This window comes from Myodes glareolus, chromosome 2, assembly GCF_982192425.1.
Source record: "Myodes glareolus chromosome 2, mMyoGla1.1, whole genome shotgun sequence".
In the NCBI taxonomy this organism is placed as follows: Eukaryota; Metazoa; Chordata; class Mammalia; order Rodentia; family Cricetidae; genus Myodes; species Myodes glareolus.
In genome coordinates, this window is record NC_142027.1 from 63,572,398 (window position 1) to 63,592,514 (window position 20,117).

Here is a 20,117-nt window from a genome sequence, read left to right on the forward strand (position 1 = left end):
TTCCCTTGCATTAAGGGCAGCTGAGCTTTTGGGTTGTGAGATCATTTTTGTACGGTTTTACTCTTGTTTAAACTGGGCTGAAGTGAAAAGCCTTTTAAAGTCTTTGAGAGTTCTCAAAAGTACCTTTTAAATGACTCTGATTAGGACATCTAAGCTGAAAAGAAATGAAATCAAATTTTCCTTCCTGTGTCGATGGTCCTCAAGGAATAACGTACTTGGAAAAAAGCGTGTGGATGATTCTTTCCAAAACTCTTTTTTAAAAATAATTTTTAAATGTTTCAAAAAATCTGAAATATTTCTTATTTCACCCACCACTAAGCCCATGACTTATTTTACTTGGAAAATGCTCTTGAAAGTGCATATTTGTTTTACAATAATTCCAGCTCTTAGTGGAGTAGCTCAGTATGCCAACACTGAGAAAATAATGTGCGGGTTGGAGTTGCTCCCCCTCCCACCAATAAACCAAACCAAATCAACAACAAAAAAAGAAGAGGAGTGAGGGAGAGAATATGAGAAAGAGAAAGGGAATTTGATAGTCTTACAGCAAAATGCAGTTTGGTTTTAATGGTTGCTCAGCTTGCTTGATGAATCCTTGAGGTGATGTTTTCCACCAAGATCAGTAGCAGCCAGGCAAATTCTCGGAACATGTGCAGCCGTGCCTTCCAGTGCCTTGTGACTTCCCTTATTTATGCTTGAGTAAAGCTGACTTTTCCATGAAGAATTTATCTACTCTTTGTACTGATGGGCAGAGGTTGCCACAGCTGGCAGCACAGATGGACAGAGCATTTTAGAGACTGTCAGAGCCAATGCCTGAGAGCTACGCCATAGACTCTAAGGCTCGTCTGACTCAGATCATAAATACATCTCACCCTTACCCCTGGCTCACCAATTCTGGCCCTTCCCATGTCATTAAATCAATATAGTCATGGATATCAAATTGCAGTATTAAAATTCTGCTTTGAGAAAAGTTTTCAAAAGACTCTGTAAGTATCGTGTCAAAATGATTGCATCTTTTCAAATTGGAGTTGGAAAAATAGGGACCTGTTAAGATATGACTTGGAGAAGAATTAAAGAGTCATGACTGAAAAGGAGTATTTTAAGTACTTGTGGATTCTGCTCTTCTAGACATCTTTGCTCCCAAGTCGGCACAATTAGTAATGAACTGACATTCTAAGCTTTTGTTATGTTTGAGAAAAATGTTTAGTGCTTGGACAGAGGTCTGATCTCCAAGATACACAAATAAGTCAAGAAACTGGTCATCAGAAGAACAAATAATCCAATAAAAAATGGAGTACAGACCTAAACAGAGAACTCTCAATAGATGAATTTAAAATGACTAAAAGACACTTTAAAAAAAAATGGTACAAGGAACACCAGACATTTCCATGCCACAGACACCTGTCCTGTCGGGAGCAGAGACCAACTATGCCAAGATGTGACCAACACCCAGCCTTCTCTCGGATCCCTCACACCCCCCCCAAAGACGACGCCCACAAATCAGCCGGAAGCAGCCTTGAGAATTCGTCGCCCCAATTCCTTCAACCTGTAATGTCTAACCTTCTACTTTTTATTATAAAAAGGATCCGGGAAAAAAAAATGTTCAACATTCTTAGCCATCAGAGAAATGCAAATCAAAACAACTCTGAGAGTCTGTCTTACACCTATCAGAATGGCCAAGACCAAAAACACTGATGACAACTTATGCTGGAGAGAATGTGGGGTAAAGGGAACATTCCTGAATTACTAGTGGGAGTGCAAGTTGGTACAGCCACTTTGAATGTCAGTGTGGCGATTTCTCAGAAAATTAGAAAACAACCTTCCTCAAGACCCAGCAACACCACTTTTGGGTATGTACCCAAAGGATGCTCAATAATAATCATACCACAAGGACATGTACTCAGCTATGTTTATAATAGCATTATTTGTCATAGCCAGAACCTGGAAACAACCTAAATATCCCTCAGCCAAAGAATGGATAAAAAAAGATGTGATACATTTACACAATGGAGTACTACATAGCAGAAAAAATAACGTCTTGAAATTTGTGGGCAAATGGATGGATCTAGAAAACATCATATTGAGTGAGGTAACCTAGACCCAGAGAGGCAAATATAATATATATTCATTCATAAGTGGCTTTTAAACAAAAGGCAAAGAAAAACCAGCCTACAATTCACACTCCCAGATAACCTAGACAACAAAGAGGATCCTCAGAGAGATGTGCATGGATCTAATCTACAAGGGAAGTAGAAAAAGACAAGATCTCCTAGGTAAATTGGGAGTGTGGAGATCATGGGACGTGGGGAGGAAGGTAGGGGGATGAAGAAAAATATATAACTCAATAAAAACAATTTTTAAAAAAAGCACCAAAATTGCTGTACACATTGTAAACACCCAAATGCCTCTACCAGAAAAGCGATGATTAGAAACAGACTTGGAGAAATCTACTGTCATCTAGTCTTGCTGCATTTTTATGAAGTTAGACGGATCCAATGGGTTAGAATAAACAATAACTGCTAAAGGGGGTGATTATGTCTTGAAAATTAGAAGACTAATATAGCTGAGATTTTCTTTCAGCAATACCTTCTTTAAAAGCCACTGGAATCTGACTGCCCTTGGATTGCCACAGAAACACAAATGGTTACTTTAAACCAATGAACCTTCTGTAAAGATTGATTTATAAAAACATTTCAAGCTGGTTTCTAGAAACCTCCATTATCCCATGCAGAGAATGTTTTGGACAAGTTGTTCTCTTATGCCTTGACTTTGGGATTTCCATATTAAAGTTCTGACTTAGTAAGTTTCCAGTGAGGATACCTTGTGCTCTGTTTTACGCTTGGGTGTGTTCATGGGCTGTTGCCCTAGCTTTGCGGCCCATTTCTAGCTGTGCCCTCACGCATCTGTCAGGGTCTCCCATGATTTTGAATTCTTTCCTCAGTTCATGCTGGAGAGTGGATGTGTTACATTTATGGCTTTGTGTTCTTTAGTCTTTGAATGAAGAAGGTAACATTTGTCCTCAGTCTAAGACCAAACAGCTTGCCAAGCTGATGTAGAAGGATAAATTTTTTTTTATCCAAAATTAGATTTAACACTGATTGCTTCTTTCTCTTCCCCATTCCTCCAGTTTGTCAAGACAATTTAAGATTGCTTTTTCAGATGTATAATTTATTTGTCTAACATTTTCATGCTTTATTTGTTTAGTATAGAATTAGCATTCTCTTTTTGGTTATTCAAGAGGGATATAAATTTTATTATAATTTTTTCTTCTAGATTCTCTAAGAAGTAGGCTTTTCCCCTGCCTGTGAATACTCACTTGATTGAACATGGAGTCTTGTTACTTGTTTGTCTTGCATTATAGTGTTCTGTGAGAGTAGGGGTCATGTCCCCAGCCTGGTGGCAAACATGAGCTAAATGGTTAAGCAGGGAACTGTCCTCATTTTCTGTTATGTGGTACTATTACCTCAAAATCAACCTGACAAAATTGAACTGATATCCCTTTTCTGGAAACATCATCTCACATCTCTTATTACTTTGAAATATATTGAAATTCTCTGTAATTACAACCTAACTTGTATATTCATTTACTTTTTGTATTTCATTTTCTAAAGGTCCAAGTAATATTGTTTTGTTAGAGAGAAGTACTCATATCTGTATCCTCATCTTTTCCTTGTCTGTCCCCACACAGACAGCCCCAACCAAAGCATTTCTCTGTAGCCCATATCCCGACAGTAGCACACTGGCCACGTTCCTTGGCTCTTTTCCATATCTTAGTCCACCGTGACTTAAACAATGCTGAGGAAATCCAGACTGATCACTGTCAGCTTACTCCTCCATCCCAAATTCATCTTGACCTCTGCTCACGCCTCTCTCCTCTGAGGATCACACTTCTGACTTCACTACTCCGGATTCCATTTTTTTTCTCACATCCATTAAGCCTTTGGTTCCTTGGTGGTCAGTTTCTGCTCTCTCTCAGTTGCTCCTTCATTGCCTCCTGCATGCAAAGAGACTCAAGGTTTGTGTAACCAAGAAAACTTCTCTTAGTCCTGTTCTACCTTCCACACTTCTTTTCAACCTCTTTTCTTCAAGGCTTTTCTTATGCTCTTGATTTTTACAGCATTCCCCTTCATTTTTGTTGGCGTCCATACTTTTCCCTCTGCATTTACTGAGATGTGTTTGTCATCAGTGATCTGTTAATTACTAAATCCAGTAGAAGTTTCTAAGCTATTGTCTTCTCTATAAAATTATTAGCCAGATGATCAGTTTGAAATTTACCACAAGCATTCAAACATAATATACTAAATGCTTTGAAGAATATAAAAGATGACTGCATGAGAAATAATGTGGGAAAGAGTACATGGATCTGAAACAAGATTAGACATGTAGGGAACAGTGACTCAAACTTTCACAGAAATGTGGATTATGCAAGAACAGAACTCAGGGAAGATTTTAAGACAGATGTGAAACTTATAGAAGCTTAGTTTATTTATTGTATTATCATTAGAGGATTCAGTCTTCTAAAGATGGCACACACCAGAGTAAAAAGGGATGTGAATATTGTTATTATTAAGAAGGTGGAAAAAAAGTAGACTGTGCTTGTAGTGAAATACAGTGACAGGGTTCATTTTATTGTTGCTTTGATAGGTCCCAAAACAACTACACACCTTCTTTGAAAAGTCAAAGGAAAGGTTGATGTGCTTATAAGTAATAGTGTGGTATAAATTACCAAGAAGTCTACTCTGCTGAAATTAGAATAAAAGAGGGAGAGATCACTGAGAGGATGGAGTGAGTCTGTCCAGTCACTGGAAAGAAAGAACATTAACAGAAAAGATGTTGGGAAGAATCCTTTGATACAAGGATGGGGAGAATATACAGTGTCCATATTTTCAGAAACACGGTGTGTCAAATGCAAGTCTTGCCGAAAGAGTGTAGTCCATAAAGGGGCTAAAGATGGGAGAGTTTGCAAGGAATACCTTAAATTTGATGTTCTTCCCTTTTCCCCAAAGAATAGCTCACTGCTAGCTGCCACAACACAAATTCAGTTTTTGCATCAGGTAGGGTTTTAGAATAGAATATTAATCTGTTGTTAAAATAATATTTTCTAAACAGAGTCTCAAAATGTGTTTAGCCGAAAACCTCTTGAGAAAATTTGTGTGTGCATGTGTGTGTGTGTGAAGGAACAGCTCCCCAGAAGTCATGCTGTTGTTGGGAGTGGGCTAATAGTTAAACCACCAACTATTTTTTAAGGCACCATGCTTTTTTTAAAAAAAGAAGTTTTTACTGTGTAGCCCAAGATAGTTTTGCACTCGGGACCCTACAAGTTCAGTGCTTCGATTGCAAGTGAGACTCATCATGATCCAGATTGCTCTCTGTATTTTAAAACGGCACAAAGCCTTTCTATATGGTTGTGCTCAAACTTAATCAGTCATAAATTCCACACAACAACATTTGATTCTGAAAGTTCTCAGACAATGAGGAGAATGTTGACTATGGATTATGGTAATATATAGAAAAACAAGTTTAAAAGTCTTGAGAAATATTAAATTAACTGTTCTCTGATTCTGGGTCTTTTTATGTTTATTTTCATCTACTTTTGCCAAACACCACAGCATAAAGAGAATTCAAGACAGACCAGAAGTATGGCTTAGGACTCAAAAAACAGGATGAGGGATTTTAATATTCAGCTCTAGCTGTTCTGGGGCCCCTTCTAACTCTATAAAGTCTGGCTTTGCTAAGATTTTACCAACAGACTAACTGGAATCAACGAGTAAGAATCACAGATCTGCAACACAAGCAAACTTTTATTGTATTTTGTCTCAACTGATTACCATTTTAGAAAAATAGTTTATTTTGTTGAGTGAGCCTTATGAAAAGTCACAACATATAATTATAGACCCAGTAGCTTAAATTGATCTTTGCTGATGGTTGAAATACTGCATTGAGAGCACTTATAATCTAATTTTAAAATGACCCAAGGAGAAACTAGACATCACTTCTGTTCATTGCACAATCTTTACAGAACACCTGCTGAGTGTCAAGTTATGAAGCAGTATCAAGAGACTCACAGTTTGTTTTAAAATCAAGAAGAATTCAATTCACTCTTTCAGCGTAACACCTACTCTTAAAGACTTAGAGTCTTCTACCGTATGCAATTATCAACTTAGTGTTGAGAAAGGCCAGTTTGACTGCTGTGGTGGAGGAGGCGTGGAAGTTTGTATACATGAAAATATCGGTGTGAGAGAGGGTATTGTAATTGAAGTAGAAGAACCTTACAGACTGATTTGTTTTTTTAACACGAAGTTGAGGATCTTTGAAAACCATGGAGCATTCTGTCCCATTTTCTTTGTTGGAAGGCTATATAAAATCAAGCTGATTGGAAAGCCGTGAATCTGACTCTTGGCAGCTCACCTAGCAGTGGGATCCTGACTCATGCCTGAAGTTAAATCCTCAGGAATACATCTGTACTAGAAAGGCAGAGTCATGGGGCTGATCTGGTCTGATTTTAGCTTCTCAGCATTTCTCTAAGGTCCTTTAAGAGCCAGGATAGGGTGGAAAGGGGGAGGGCAACAAGAATTCCATGTAGCATACTTGTCAAGTGATGCATTTCACGAATCACTATTGAGAGTTTGACTTACAAGACACAGAGGACTCTATCATATAACATTTGTTACTGGTAGCAATGAATGTTCTGGCTGGAATAGTCTCTTTTACTCACTGGAATTTCTGCTATTTTGGAATGGGGATTGGAGTCCACAAGTAGCTTTTACTGGTAAAAAAAAAAAAATAGCAAGCTAGTGACTGGGTGCAAGCCTTTCTAGACTCTGCAACTAGTAAGAAAGTAGGCTATGTATACAAAGACTCTCCCCTAAGTTACTAAACTGGAAGGCCCCTGCTGACTTTATGGGAATCAGAGCTGGGCACAGGTTCTCCCCTACATATTCTTAGAAGTGCTAAATTCTGGCTTAACACCCTGCCATGGCTATCTAAACATTTTCAGATACCTTTAAACAAAGGTTCTATCCTTTTATTTTGCAAAGTCCACACTTTATCTTCAGTCTTGCTAGGATGCTAGGCCACTGTATTTGTATCTTCAAGAAAGTGTACCTAGAGAAGCTGAAGAACATTCAAGTAAACTTAGTCGTTAGGGGGTATCTGGTCAATGTTTTTAGTCTGAGTGGGTGACCTTAAAATTCATAAATAAAGCCAGTTAACTTGGATTTTAGTTCATTTAGCTTTGATAGGTGTGGAGTAGGGGAAATCATTCTAAATTTTGAGAAAAACACATGTAAAGGTATTTTTAGGAGCCCTAAAGTAATATATACTTACTGTGTGTTCACACTGTCATGTGTCCAGCTATTTTGTTGTTCTACTGGTTAAAAATATATATTTAAAGATGAAAAAGAATCACTTACCTGTCAACACCACCTCTGATGTTGTTTATCTCCTTGCCTGTTCACAAGACCTCAAAGCTCTACTATAACTAGGACATTCTCCCACTATCTGTTACCTCCTTATAACATTAAAAATGATAATATGAAAATTCATGTTCATAGTTCTGTAAATGATGTGAAAGCCAGCAGTTCACTTTGCAGTGCGCCCTTTTATCCAATGTGCATTTGTGGACATCTATGTTGATGACCTGCTCTGTCGGTTCGTTCTTACCGGTCTGTAGAGTAGCGTGAAACTCACTCTTCTGACCTGCATCCTGGCTTAGTGAGGCTGTTAAAAACAGAGCCAGTGGAGCTGTCTTTGAACTGTCATTCTGCCACCACCTGAGATAAAAGACACTCGCTGGCAATACTGGGAAAGTCGCTATTAGGCAATGGTTCTGAAAGCCAGTGTTTACATTCATAAAACACAATTAATAATTTCTGCCATTCAAGAAATGTGATAACTAATTGAGACAGTCAAACCTGGCATAGCCTCAACATGCAAAGCCTAGTGCTGGGATGAGGTCTTCTGCAGCTGCACATTGGGATGACATCTGTCAGGGTCCAGTCTTGATGTGCTTGTATGTTTCAGGGTAGGGGCGTGTGGATTAGAAATGTTAGGCAAGAGATAGGAAAAAAAAAAAAGAGAGACATAGGATAGTACCGGGAGGGCAACCCAGTGAATACTGAATATGCCCGTGTTTGTTTTCCATATGCTTACATACCCCAATCCAAAAATGGGGAAGAAGGCAAAAGACTGCTTTAACATGACTCAAAGGACAAACAGAACAATCACTTGCTTCAATACCTAAGACACCAAACCGCTCTTTCCTGAGTTGAGCATTCTGATGTTTTAGGCAGGATGTGCAACAACAACACCTTAGATTCAGTATCCTGTAGGCAGCCACTCCCTGGGTCAAACCTCCTGCTTTAAAAATGCAGGAGGAGGAATAGGCTTGAATTATATGACCTTTGGTCAGTGTGGAGTGAATCCACCCCATGGGCCATCTTAATATCCAAAACACCACATAACCACACCCTAGGTCAGGACATCTTGTTTGTAGCCACTTCTTAAGTCAGACTTCCTGTCAATAACTTTGAAAGAGCAAGAGAAGGCTTAAGCTCTCACCTTCAGTCAAGGTGGAATGGACCTACTTCTGTGGACCCCCACAGGGGACTGGCTTACTGTGATGTCTAAACTGGAGGATTATGCAGCCTGAAGCAAATAATGATGATCTTAATTTATGTTCTATATTCTTACTCTATCTCTAGCTTAACTATTAATTTTGCTATTTTTTAGAAAAATCACAATAACTATGTTTTACTCCTAAAAAGTAGTCCAGTATATAACATAAATCCTCAGGTTTATCTTCTACCAAATTGAAAAGTTATTATTTTTGTTGCACCCTCCATGGAGTGAAAAAGCTTGAAATACTCAAATTATGAAATGGGTGCCCTATTTATAATACCTGGGTTCTTATATATATTTATATATATCTTCGAGACAGGGTTTCTCTGTAGCTTTGGAGCCTGACCTGGAACTAGCTCTTGTAGACCAGGCTGGTTTTGGACTCACAGAGATCCGCCTGCCTCTGGGATTAAAGGCGTGCGCCACCACTACCCGGCTCTAGCATTTTCTCTTTCACTTCTCTAAGTGGCTAAAAATTGCACTGAGAATTCTGAAGTTCTGTTGCCACCTAACTGTGCTGCTACATGGCAAACCGACTTGTGATTTAAAATTTAGAACAAAGGCACACATGTTCTCTTAAGCTTAAAAGAAATCTGGACAGCCCAACATTTAACGGAGTCTTCTAGTTCAAGTCTCTTGTGTATTAAGAAACTTGAGTGAGCTGGAGAGATGTCTCAGCAATCAAGAACTCTTAACTGACATCCATGAGGACCAGAGTGCAGATCCAAGCATCTATGTAAATCATGCATTCTGCAAACACATGTAACCTTAGTTCTGAAATATTCAGTGATGTTTTCCGGGTTCAGACATACATGTACCTGTATACATATGTGCAGATACACTAATAGAGATGCATGTACATGCAAGTAAAATGAATCTTAGAAACTTAGAGTTATATTTTGCATATCCCTGTGTTTCTCAAACATTGTATTTCATTATTCAACAGATTTTATACAATTCGATATAGAGAAAAAGATAAAGAAAAGAAATGGATTTTTCAGCTCTGTCCAGCTACTGAAACAATTGTGGAAAATCTTAAGCCCAACACGGTATATGAATTTGGTGTAAAAGACAATGTAGAAGGTGGAATTTGGAGCAAGATTTTCAACCATAAGACTATTGTGGGAAGTGAGTATCCAATATAGTGTTCATTCTTTTCTAATTGGCTACTTTAAGTCACTCCACTAGCTGTATGAGACAAATTCATTTCCAATAGTTAACATGATCTAGTATTTAAGAAAATACAAAATGAATAGAATTTAAATATTGATATTTCAGAATTTGTTATAATGTGATTTTTGAATACAATGAACAACTTGATGGTTCCAATGATATCATTATAGTATTTTAAGATATATCTTTGATGTATGAACAGAAACTGAGCTAAACAAATGCAATGCCAACATGTATAATATCACATGGGGTGCTAGGCAGTGTAGGTGGACACAGCCTGCTCCAGGGAGCCCTGAACGTCTCTTCCTTACCTGTGTACTCACACATCATTGGAACCAATATTTCAAATGATAGTAAATGAAGCTACATGCCAAAATAGAGAGTGTAACTTGGAGTTATCCCCATGGTGAACTAGAATTAAGGAGTAAGAAGAATAAAAGTAATGTCATTACCTTCTTATTTTCAGGTAAAAACAAAGTAAACGGGAAGATCCAAAGCACTTATGATCAGGTCCACACAGTGGTAGGTGCTGGTTTATTTTTTTAAGATTTATCTTTAAAAACTATCACAGCTGCATTATCTTTCTACTTAGATGAGGGAGATCACCCTACCTTGAGGTACTGAGGTTTTCTACTAGACACTGGGTGAAATGTTCAATGATTTAGGAATTAGCTGCTTTTTGTTTTGAAAATGATAGAAATAAGCTCCCAAACCCAGTTTGTTTGAAGCTCTCCAATTCAAAGATTTAATGCAATAATTCTGGTATTTGAATATTGGAAAGTGTTTCAAGATTTTGTTCATTCTGCCTGTGTGCATTTGTGTGTGAGAGAGAGTATGTGTGAGTGTGTGCATGTGTGTGTGTGCATGTGTGTGTACAACATATGTGTGCAGGTGCCTGTGGAGGCCAGAAGAGGGCATCAGATTCCCTGGAACTAGAGCTTAAGGCAGCTCTATGAGTCACCTAGTGTGGGTAGTGGGAATCAAATCCAGGTCCTCTAGAAGAGCAACAATTGTTATTAGCCATTGAGTAGATTGTTTTTTATGTAACAGTTTAAGAGCTTATGGACAGCTACATGTTCTTGGTATACTGATAAAGTTCAAATTGTTTTGCATTTGGAATGATAAAACAGCCAGTTTGGTTTTGAAATGTGCCCAGCCTTTGCTCAGTTCAGTAAATGCTTGTGTGTGTTTTGAGCCTTACAGTTTCCACCTCCAACCCTTACTGAAGCTCTGAAGGCTTACATGCTTTCACCGTTTTCTCTCGGTTCAACCAATGTGTCCTCAGGAATCGTTCAATCAATCATGGATAATGTGTGACATTGTTAAAGCCATCAGTGGAAGAGGTGTTTGATTTCATGTCACAGCTCAAGTGTAAGGTGAAGCATGCTATATCAGTGAGCAGATAGAAGAGGCACCAGGGTGAGAGAACTAGGAATTGGATACTGACTTGATTGACTGTGTCACTTGGACCATGCTATTCCATCTCTATTGCTCCCAGCTCTGTTACCTTGGCAGTGGTCCCATTTTACTTTCCTTTTATCTATAGTTACTCCAGAATATGTGCTTACACCTGAAGATTTGGAGCTAGGAGCCTCCAATGAGAGAGAGCATGTCATGCTTATTTTTCTGGGTCTGGGTACCTAACTAGTTTTTTTCTAGTTCCAGCCTTTTACCTGTAAAGTTAATGATTTCATTTTTTTCCACAGCTGAATAGTACTCCATAGTGTATATATTACCACATTTTCATTCTCCATTTGTCACTTGAAGGGCATTTAGCTTATTTCTATTTCCTAGCTACGGTGAATAGAGCATCACTGAACATGGCTGGGCATGCATCTGTGGAGTCGGATGCTGAGTCTTTTGGACATCTGTCAAGGAGCAGCATAGCTAGGTCACCTGGCAGATTTATTTTTAGCATTTTAAGAATTACTGATTTCCATAGTAGCTGGACCTGTTTGCAAGCCCTACCAAGAGTAATGAGGGTAAAAAAAAAAAAAACAAAAAAATTAAAAGTAAAAGAACAAAACAAAACAAAAACAAACAAACAAAAAAAGTAATGAAGGAACCATTTCTCCAGTATCTGCTCTAGCATTCACTGGTTTTTCCCTTGATATTTTCTGTTCTGACTAACATAAGATGAAATCTCAAAGTTGTTTTGATTTGCATTTCTCTAACAGCGAGGGACAATGAACATTTTAAAAAGTATCTCAGTAGGATGTGTTTTATAAACACATATAAAACACAGTAGAGTTTTTTAAAAAGGGGATACTCCAGATTTTGGGTTAGGATAATAGTATCTTCTTACTTAATTGCTCCCTGATGAGAGTAAAGTGCCCTTTATCTTCTCTGATTAGTTTAAGATTGATTTAGGCTACCTTGTCAGCTGTCAGATATTAAGGCAGTGGTGCCTGCTTTCTTCCTGGCCTTGTTTGTTCACCATTTCACTCTAAATTTGTGCCTATCTTTCAAGCTAAAATGTGTTTCTTGTAGATAATGAGTAGGTGAATTTTGTTTTTTGACCCATTCAGCCAGCCTGTGTCATTTAATTGTAGGACTGGGGCCATTATATGTACTTATTGCTGATGTCGATTTTGGTGGTTTGTGTTCTCAACGTTACTTTACATTTCAGTAGCTAGACCTCCTTTTTCCTTCTATAGTCTACCAATAATTAGAGCTTCATTTTTCTTTTTAGTTTCTTGGCTAGATGTTCATTCCTATCTTTAGCTTGAAATACTGCTTCCTGCATAGTCTTAGGTTTGGTCTGTTGAATACAAATTTGTTTAAGCTGTTAATATCATAGAAAGTGTCCCCTTCACCTTCAGCTATAGCAGATGGCTTTGATGGGTAAAATAGTTTAGGTTGTCCATGGTGGTCTTTTAGGGCTTGGAATGCATTGCTCCAGGCTTTCTGTCTTTCACACATTCCAGTGAGAATCAGCTGTTGTTCTGATGAGTTTATTATGTGACATGTGATTTTCTCTTGTAGTTTCAAGTCTCTTTCTTTGTTCTGTATGCTTCTGATCTATGACTGATCTTGGATTCTTCTCCCTCATCTATTACTATAATTTAAAGGGTTCCCCCACAGTTTTGTATGTTTTTATCCTGTATTTTAATTTTTCCTTATTTTTTGAACATTTATCTGGATCCTCTGTTTCTCTTCAGGTCCTAATAGTCTATTTTCTCCTTGAATCATCCTGCTGATGAGTCTTCCCCCTTGAATTTTCTGCTTGGGTTATTGGGGTTTTCAATTCCATCTCCACAGATTTAAATTCTCTTGATTGTTTATATGTCTTTATTGAATTCTATTTTTAAATTCTGTATTTTCTTCATCATTTCTGTCAGACATACGTTTATGTTTTTTGGGCATCACTGAGGTGTTTATTTTTTTATGTACATTGATCTGCTCTTTTGTGTCTTCTTTATACTCATTGAACTCCCTTTACATTCATTAAATTGCTCAGTTCCAGGTTATAGGCATTTTAATTATTTCTAATTGATTTCTAGTCTTATATAATTAAATTCCTATTAACAATTTAAGTTTATAAGGCTCTTTAGTATTAATGGACAAATTTCTTTCTAAGAAAATTATCCCAACTCATGATCTTTCAAGTAGCTAACAAGAGTTTATCCTGCTTCTCGATAGTGTGTATTTCTATTGCTAACATTTTAGTTAATACAATAGTTTCAAAATTATAATAATTTCCGTTTCTATGAATACTGATAAATTGGTACTATCTTTGCTTTTGTTTTCCATTTAGTGGCCATTAGTTGTGGCTCTTTGTTAATTGGGAAGTGTGTGAATTTTTTTCCTGACTAGTTTAAAGACTTCATAGACTAACAAGACTCCATTGTAATGCCACCTAGTTTTTTTTTCTTACATTTGCTATCAACTTTGTTGGTGGCGATTGTTGAAAGAGCCTCGTCTTAAAATGTGCTGCATCTAGAGATTAGGCTTCATCATTTTGTCATCATATTGTGTTCCAGTTTTTAAGGCCTTTCTCTCTCCATACAAAGGATGAACATACATCTACCTTTATAATTTTTACTTTTGCAACAATTAAGCTCTAAACTCCATGGGTTTTTCTTCTCTGTGGCATCCAATAAGGCTCTGCACTTTTCTAAGCAGTCAGTTGGCCTAGCAGCATGGATTGAATAATGATACTCTCTAAAGTCTCTTTGATTTTGTGTCTCTTGAGTTCAGTCAATATTATGTATGAAAAATAAAACTGCTACATTGCAGAAGAGAAACAGCAGGATACAGCTCCTGTTTCATCCTTCTTTTCAGCTCCACATGTCAATCATTTTTATTTATTTTTGTCAGAACACCTCATGTAGGATGCTTTCTCAGTGAGACTGGGAAAGACGAATGATTCTTCGCCACAGCAGAATTTAATTTCTTATTCCTTGTTGTAAACAGCTGTGATAGGGCTGGAGAGAAGCGTCCTACATCTGTGACACAGAGCCAAGGTTGTATCACTTCCATGTGTGAGGTGGAGCACCCCCAAATCCAGCCAGCTGCAATGAGCTGTACTTGAAAACTCTCGGTTATTTCCAAAGGAAAACCCAAGTTCATTGAAAAGAAGCTTCAGAGCTCTTCTGTGAAACTCTTTATGAGCATCTTCTGGATAGCAGAGAAGTGTCTCATGGAGTGACTTCTGCTCTCAGGCAGCCTTGAGTCGTGGGAAAGCTGCTCAGGAGCCACACAGGACAGCCGTTGTCCGTGCGATGCGGCCCTGTAGAATCCATTTGAGAGTTGCTATGATATTTCAGATGTGCATTTCAGTCCAGACCAAGTCTGTGCCCCAGTATCCACTGATATTAATCAAAGCTAACATTCAATACTGTATCAGGAGGAAGTAGCTGTAGTGCAAAGGGTGAATTTAACACTCTTTGTGTGGCTGCTGCTGCTGCTGTGTTTATTTCTACACAGTCAAAGGCTTTCTCTGGTCATGACAATAATAGAACAGGACATAACCCTTTCCCTCAGTTTATCTCCATTGGCTTTCCCTTTTTACCTTAGTGTTATTTTCACACTGAGAAAGACCAACTTCATACTCTGTGATTGCCTTGCTAAAGGTATAGCGCGATGGCAATAGCACCCTGTTAAAGGTTAGTACAACCTAAGATGTCTTTAAAGAGACAGGATTTTCTGAGAAAAAGGTAATTTATCTCTTCCAGAGCAGTAAGGGTTATATTCACCTTTTAACAAGTTGTAAACATTCAAAAACATTTGCTAAATGAGGAGGATAGAAATTGCAGGAAGACATGATATAATGATGGATATTGCAGCATTATTGAGGGTTAACAAGTAGAAGAGCTAAGACCGACAGCAGAGAAACTGCCTAAGAACATCACGGCCAGTGGACAGCAGTATTGCACCTATGTGTGTCTTACTTAGATGTTTTGCAATGGCTAAAGATGTACTATTTATATCATTTAAAGGCTGGGAAGTCTAAGATTAAGGAGCTGGCATCTGAGACAGGACTTCATGATACATTATCCTGTGACAGGAAGCAAAGGAAAAGAGGAAAATGAGGGCAAAGTTGGCTTTTAATTATTGGTATCTTAGCTGGGTTTCTATTGCTGTGGTAAATACTGAAACTGAAAGAAACTTGAGAAGGAAGGTGTTTATTTTACCTCACAGATTACAGTTCATCACCAAGGGATGTCAACCAGTAGCTCAAGGAGAATCCTGGAGGCAGAAACTGAAGCAGAAGCCATTGAGGAAGGCTTGCTCTCCATGGCTTGCTCAGCCTGCCACCTTAGACTACAGCACAACTTGCCAGGAGTGACATGGTCCCCAGGCCCACCCACATCAATCTGATAGAGGCATTTTCTCAGCTGAGGATGCTCTTCCTAGATAACTCTAGGTTGTGTCAAGTTGGCAAGAAACCAATAAGAATAATCAGAACGCCCCTGGTATTGCTGGCTAACCCACTCCTCGGTAATGGGGATCTCTCATGACCTAGTCACCTATTTTAGTTATGCCTACATACTATTGTATTGAAGATTAAGCATTTAATATGTGTATTTTGAGGGCCATATTCAAACCATAGTACAACACCAGCCCACACTGCATGGCAGCCTGAAAGTATGTTGCTTCCTCACTTCCCAAACCCTAGCTCCATATTCCAAGCCCTAGATCCATACATCCATACCCATGCCTAGCATACATTCATCAGTGTCCATAGGAGACAAGCCTGTGAGAAAAGGGAAAGAGTAGTGATTTCTTTCTTTCTTTCTTTCTTTTTTTAAAGCATTGAACATAAAACACAAGTGAAATTGGGCTATAATTGATTAAATCTTGTTATCTTAAGAATCATCACATTTCGTTTCCTGGTGATTTAAGGTGATACATTTCCTTCCACTTTACTTCGTAAGACACAGGAGACGGACTGACAGTGTGGATCTGGGAACTTTAGTCTTTGGTAGATATACTGAATAGCTGTACTTTCTTAATACCCTTAAAAAAAAAAAACAGCCGGGCAGTGGTGGCACACGCCTTTACTCCCAGCACTTGGGAGGGAGAGGCAGGTGGATCTCTGTGAGTTCGAGGCCAGCCTGGTCTACAAGAAACAGTTCCAGGACAGGTTCCAAAGCTACAGAGAAACCCTGTCTCAAAAAAACAAAAACAAAACAAACAAACAGAAAAACCTATCCACTGAGGTGTAGATATTTGTTCACTCTTCTCGTCTTAGTCTCTGGATTACAGATTAGGAAAGAGAACAATTACAGCTCTAGATGGAAATGCATTCTGCAGCTAAATCATCTCCTTATTTTTGGCAGCACACCCTGTACCTATATTCTTGTCAGCAACTTCATAAAACATTGGTCAGTTCTCAAGCAAGGACTCAGAACAGAAACTGTTTTCCATTCATGTGATGAGTGGAATAGTTTCCACTTGTCAAAAAAATAAAATAAAATAAAGGTTTGTGTGTGAGAAATCAGTGTAGCATAAGAACTATAAACTGGTGTGATTCAGTTCAAAGGCGAGCAACACAGCCACGTGTAGACGTTTCGGCAAGAGTATGCTAACGGTCTTTGAGAAACTTCACATTCCGCAAAATACTGTGACAGGACTCCTAGGACAAATGGACAGATACTCAGATGCCGTGGTAACTGGAGCCATAGCCCTGCCCTAGGACTAGAAAAGATAACCAGGCTTCCTACAGGAGGCTCCCCTGTAACTGGAGCGTGCTCTACTGGCATTTAGAATTCTCAGAAGTCTTGATCTCATAGTTATAGAGAATCAGTGGTGGCTAAGGGTGGGAAGAGAAACATCGAGGGAGGGGGGATGTTAAAGCTTCTGTTACACAGGAGGAAGAGGTTTTTGAGAGTTATTACACACCAGAAAGCAACAATCAAATTTACTGAAATATGTTTAAAATGTCTCACCAGAAGAATGGCCGGTCACATTGTAGAACTCAATCAAAACATCACATTGTGTGTCTCATAAACGTTACATACTTATAAACACATTTAAAGCTATGGATTGTAAGAAAACCAGTTATGAGCTGTTTGAACGTAGCAACCACATCCTCAGCAGTGAGAGGCGGAGACCTACGCTGGGAGGACGTGCACGGAACAAGCAGAGTAGTGTCAGGGTTGCTAGGGGTGGGGGCGTGGGGCAGGATAGAGTGGCAGGGACAGGCTGTTCTCAGTGGGAACTGTGTGCACATGCTATAGTGATGAAGCCAGAAGGGATCTTCTGCCAGTGTGAGCTCAGAACTGACAATATTTTTTCTTTGCTATGAGTGCTGTTCTCTTGTGTTTCTATTCATATGGTTTTCCTGTTCTTGCCTTGGAAAAAATATGGCAAGGATATTTTTCAGTCATTTTCCTGTCCACCAGTGGTAGGTGACCTAAGTTGCAGTGTTGAAGCATGTGTGACTGGTGAAGTAACGTGAAAACACTTTTCTCTGGTTGTAACTATTGTAACTCACTTGTTTAAGAAACTTGGAAAGTAAAGGTGTATGCACAAAAATTAATGGCAGTTTCTAATAACTACTGTTAAAATTATGATGTATTTCCTCCCAGTCTGTTGTATCTATTATGTATGTATGTATGTATGTATGTATGTATGTATGTATGTATGTGTTTAGATGTATGTGTGTCATAAAAATGGGCTACAGTGTGAGTGGGTCTATATTTGTAGTCTTCATATTTTTTCAGGCTATAATAATAGAAGCAAACCATTTGAACTACAGCTTATTGAACCCAAACCTGGACTGAACGAAGTTGTTTTCAACTGTAGTAATAAATGTGACCACACACATGATTATCTGTACCTGGTTGAGTAGATAGGCTGGCATGGTAAGAGGAATTACTGGGTTGATGACTAGAGATCATCCTTTAAAAACAAATATCCAGTGACAGTATTTTTTTTACTGTTATAAACATAATACAGGATGGTAATTAGACAAGAGTAAGCTTGGTGCTGTGGCCCCTCTTTACTGCGTCTTATTAGATCATTCTGAAAATGATAAGGTGTCACCACACTTCTTACTCACAGTTGTGAATACCTATTTTACTAATGTCTGACATTCAGTGCACACTCAAAATAAGCAGGTCTGCACATATGTCTACTCAGTGTACACAAGTTAAACCAAGTGCCAAAACTTGACTATTCTTACTCTTTCAACAACTCAACCCTAATCCTCCTGTTTGAGCTCTCTGCCATTCTCATCACCTCTCTCCACACCTCTCTCATCTTCTCCACCTTTGGCCATGTGATCGTGTCTGGCAGTGATTCCACTTTATAGTCTAAGCCTGTCCCAAGGCACTGTATGACATCAGAACATCTCATGGGACTTCAGAGACAGTTGGTGTGAAGGAAAGACAAATCATCCATGGCTTCCTCTCGGTCACTCATTATCTTTATATTGGGAGTCCCTCATTTATAAATCAGTGCAGGGCAATTAAGTACAGTTTCAATTTTAAGAACTATCTAGTTCTGAGTACCTATTCTTCTCTCATGGGTGATAAATGGTGATGCTAAAAGTTCATGGTTGTTGTAGTATCTGTAATAATGGAGGTCTAGTAGGTCATGCTCAAATGGGCAGCCTTGATTGGTTTTAAAAGATAGTATGTAGCTCAACATCTTTTTGAGACAAAATATGAAGACAGTTCTTGGTTGGGCTACATGACAAACAAAACAGAAATAAACTCTATCCCTCTATGGAGGATTTGGTTCCCTTCAACTGCAATTTCTAAGTAAATGAGAGTTCTGAAGACTTGCCTCTGTGAGGTTTTGGCTCTTTTCAGGGTAAACAAATGTGTTCAGTGCACTGGAGACGTACATGCTGAATATCTATCCAGTGACCGCTAAACACCTTATGGGTGACTTCATTAAAGACATGAAAGGACTCCTCTCAGAATTCGGATTCATTTTTAATTAACACTGATGTAAAAACTGACCTTCTCTCTCTCTCCAGCCAGCATATGTCCCGAAGAAGCTAATCCCAATAACAATCATCAAGCAAGGTAATTAGTCTGCTGTATTCAGCAACTGCTGTAGTCGGCTGCTTAGTTGAACACACTAGCTAACTAAGTGCTTGTTTTCTCAATTCTTCTTACAATGGGCGTTTGGAAAACATTCCAAGAAACTAGTGTAAGTTAGTAAACTTGTGGTTAATACTTACTTTTGGCTGTTACCAATGTGAAAAGCCTTGGACAAATCTTACCATCTTGGGCAACAAAGTAGTTGTACCATGTGTCACATTAAAAATAATTGGTTAAACATATTTAGCTTTACTTTGTAGCTTTACTTAGGATTAAGTTAGTCCACATGAGGAAAACAATTAGGAGACCATTTAGGATACTTAGGATGCAAACTGTGATTTAGTGGCCACTTAGGGGAAATAAAGATGTCCACGTTTTTAAAAAAGTGTTGTATTTCATTTCTGTGTCCAGTTGTTTTGTTTTGACTTCCAGTTTTTAAATTATTAAAATGACTCCATTATTTCCAGAAAAATCTCTTGGTAGAAGAGCTAAAACCTTAAAATAGTTCATTTTAAGAAAACACAGTGTGCTAAGTATGCACTAAAGTCATGGTCACTTATTGCTGGAATCACTGAAAGATTCTTCGATTTGAAGATATATGCTTCTTAATCTATTTTTTCCAAGACAGGATTTCTCTGTGGTTGTCTACAGGATGACTCTGTAGACAGGCTGGCCTTGAATGCATAGAGATCCACTTGCCTCTGCCTCCTCAGTGCTAGGATTTAAGGCATATGCCACCACAGCCTAGCTTATGCTTTCTAATTTTCTATTGTCTTGTTATTGCAGTATTTTAATACTAGTTCTTAATTGCTTTTTGGGGAAGGGCGA

The 20,117-nt window shown here is 38.4% G+C and overlaps 1 protein-coding gene across 17 annotated transcripts in view; it reads left to right on the forward strand.

Moving 5' to 3' along the window:
* Window positions 1-20,117, forward strand: part of Abi3bp (ABI family member 3 binding protein) — a 213,545-nt gene that overhangs the window by 94,335 nt on the left and 99,093 nt on the right. For all 17 annotated transcript variants that reach the window (XM_087900842.1, XM_087900875.1, XM_087900880.1 and 14 more), the window contains exons 5-7: window positions 9,563-9,744; window positions 10,256-10,311; window positions 19,223-19,271. In XM_087900842.1, the coding sequence (XP_087756968.1) occupies window positions 9,563-9,744; window positions 10,256-10,311; window positions 19,223-19,271 (287 nt within the window). The remainder of the gene's footprint in view (window positions 1-9,562; window positions 9,745-10,255; window positions 10,312-19,222; window positions 19,272-20,117) is intronic.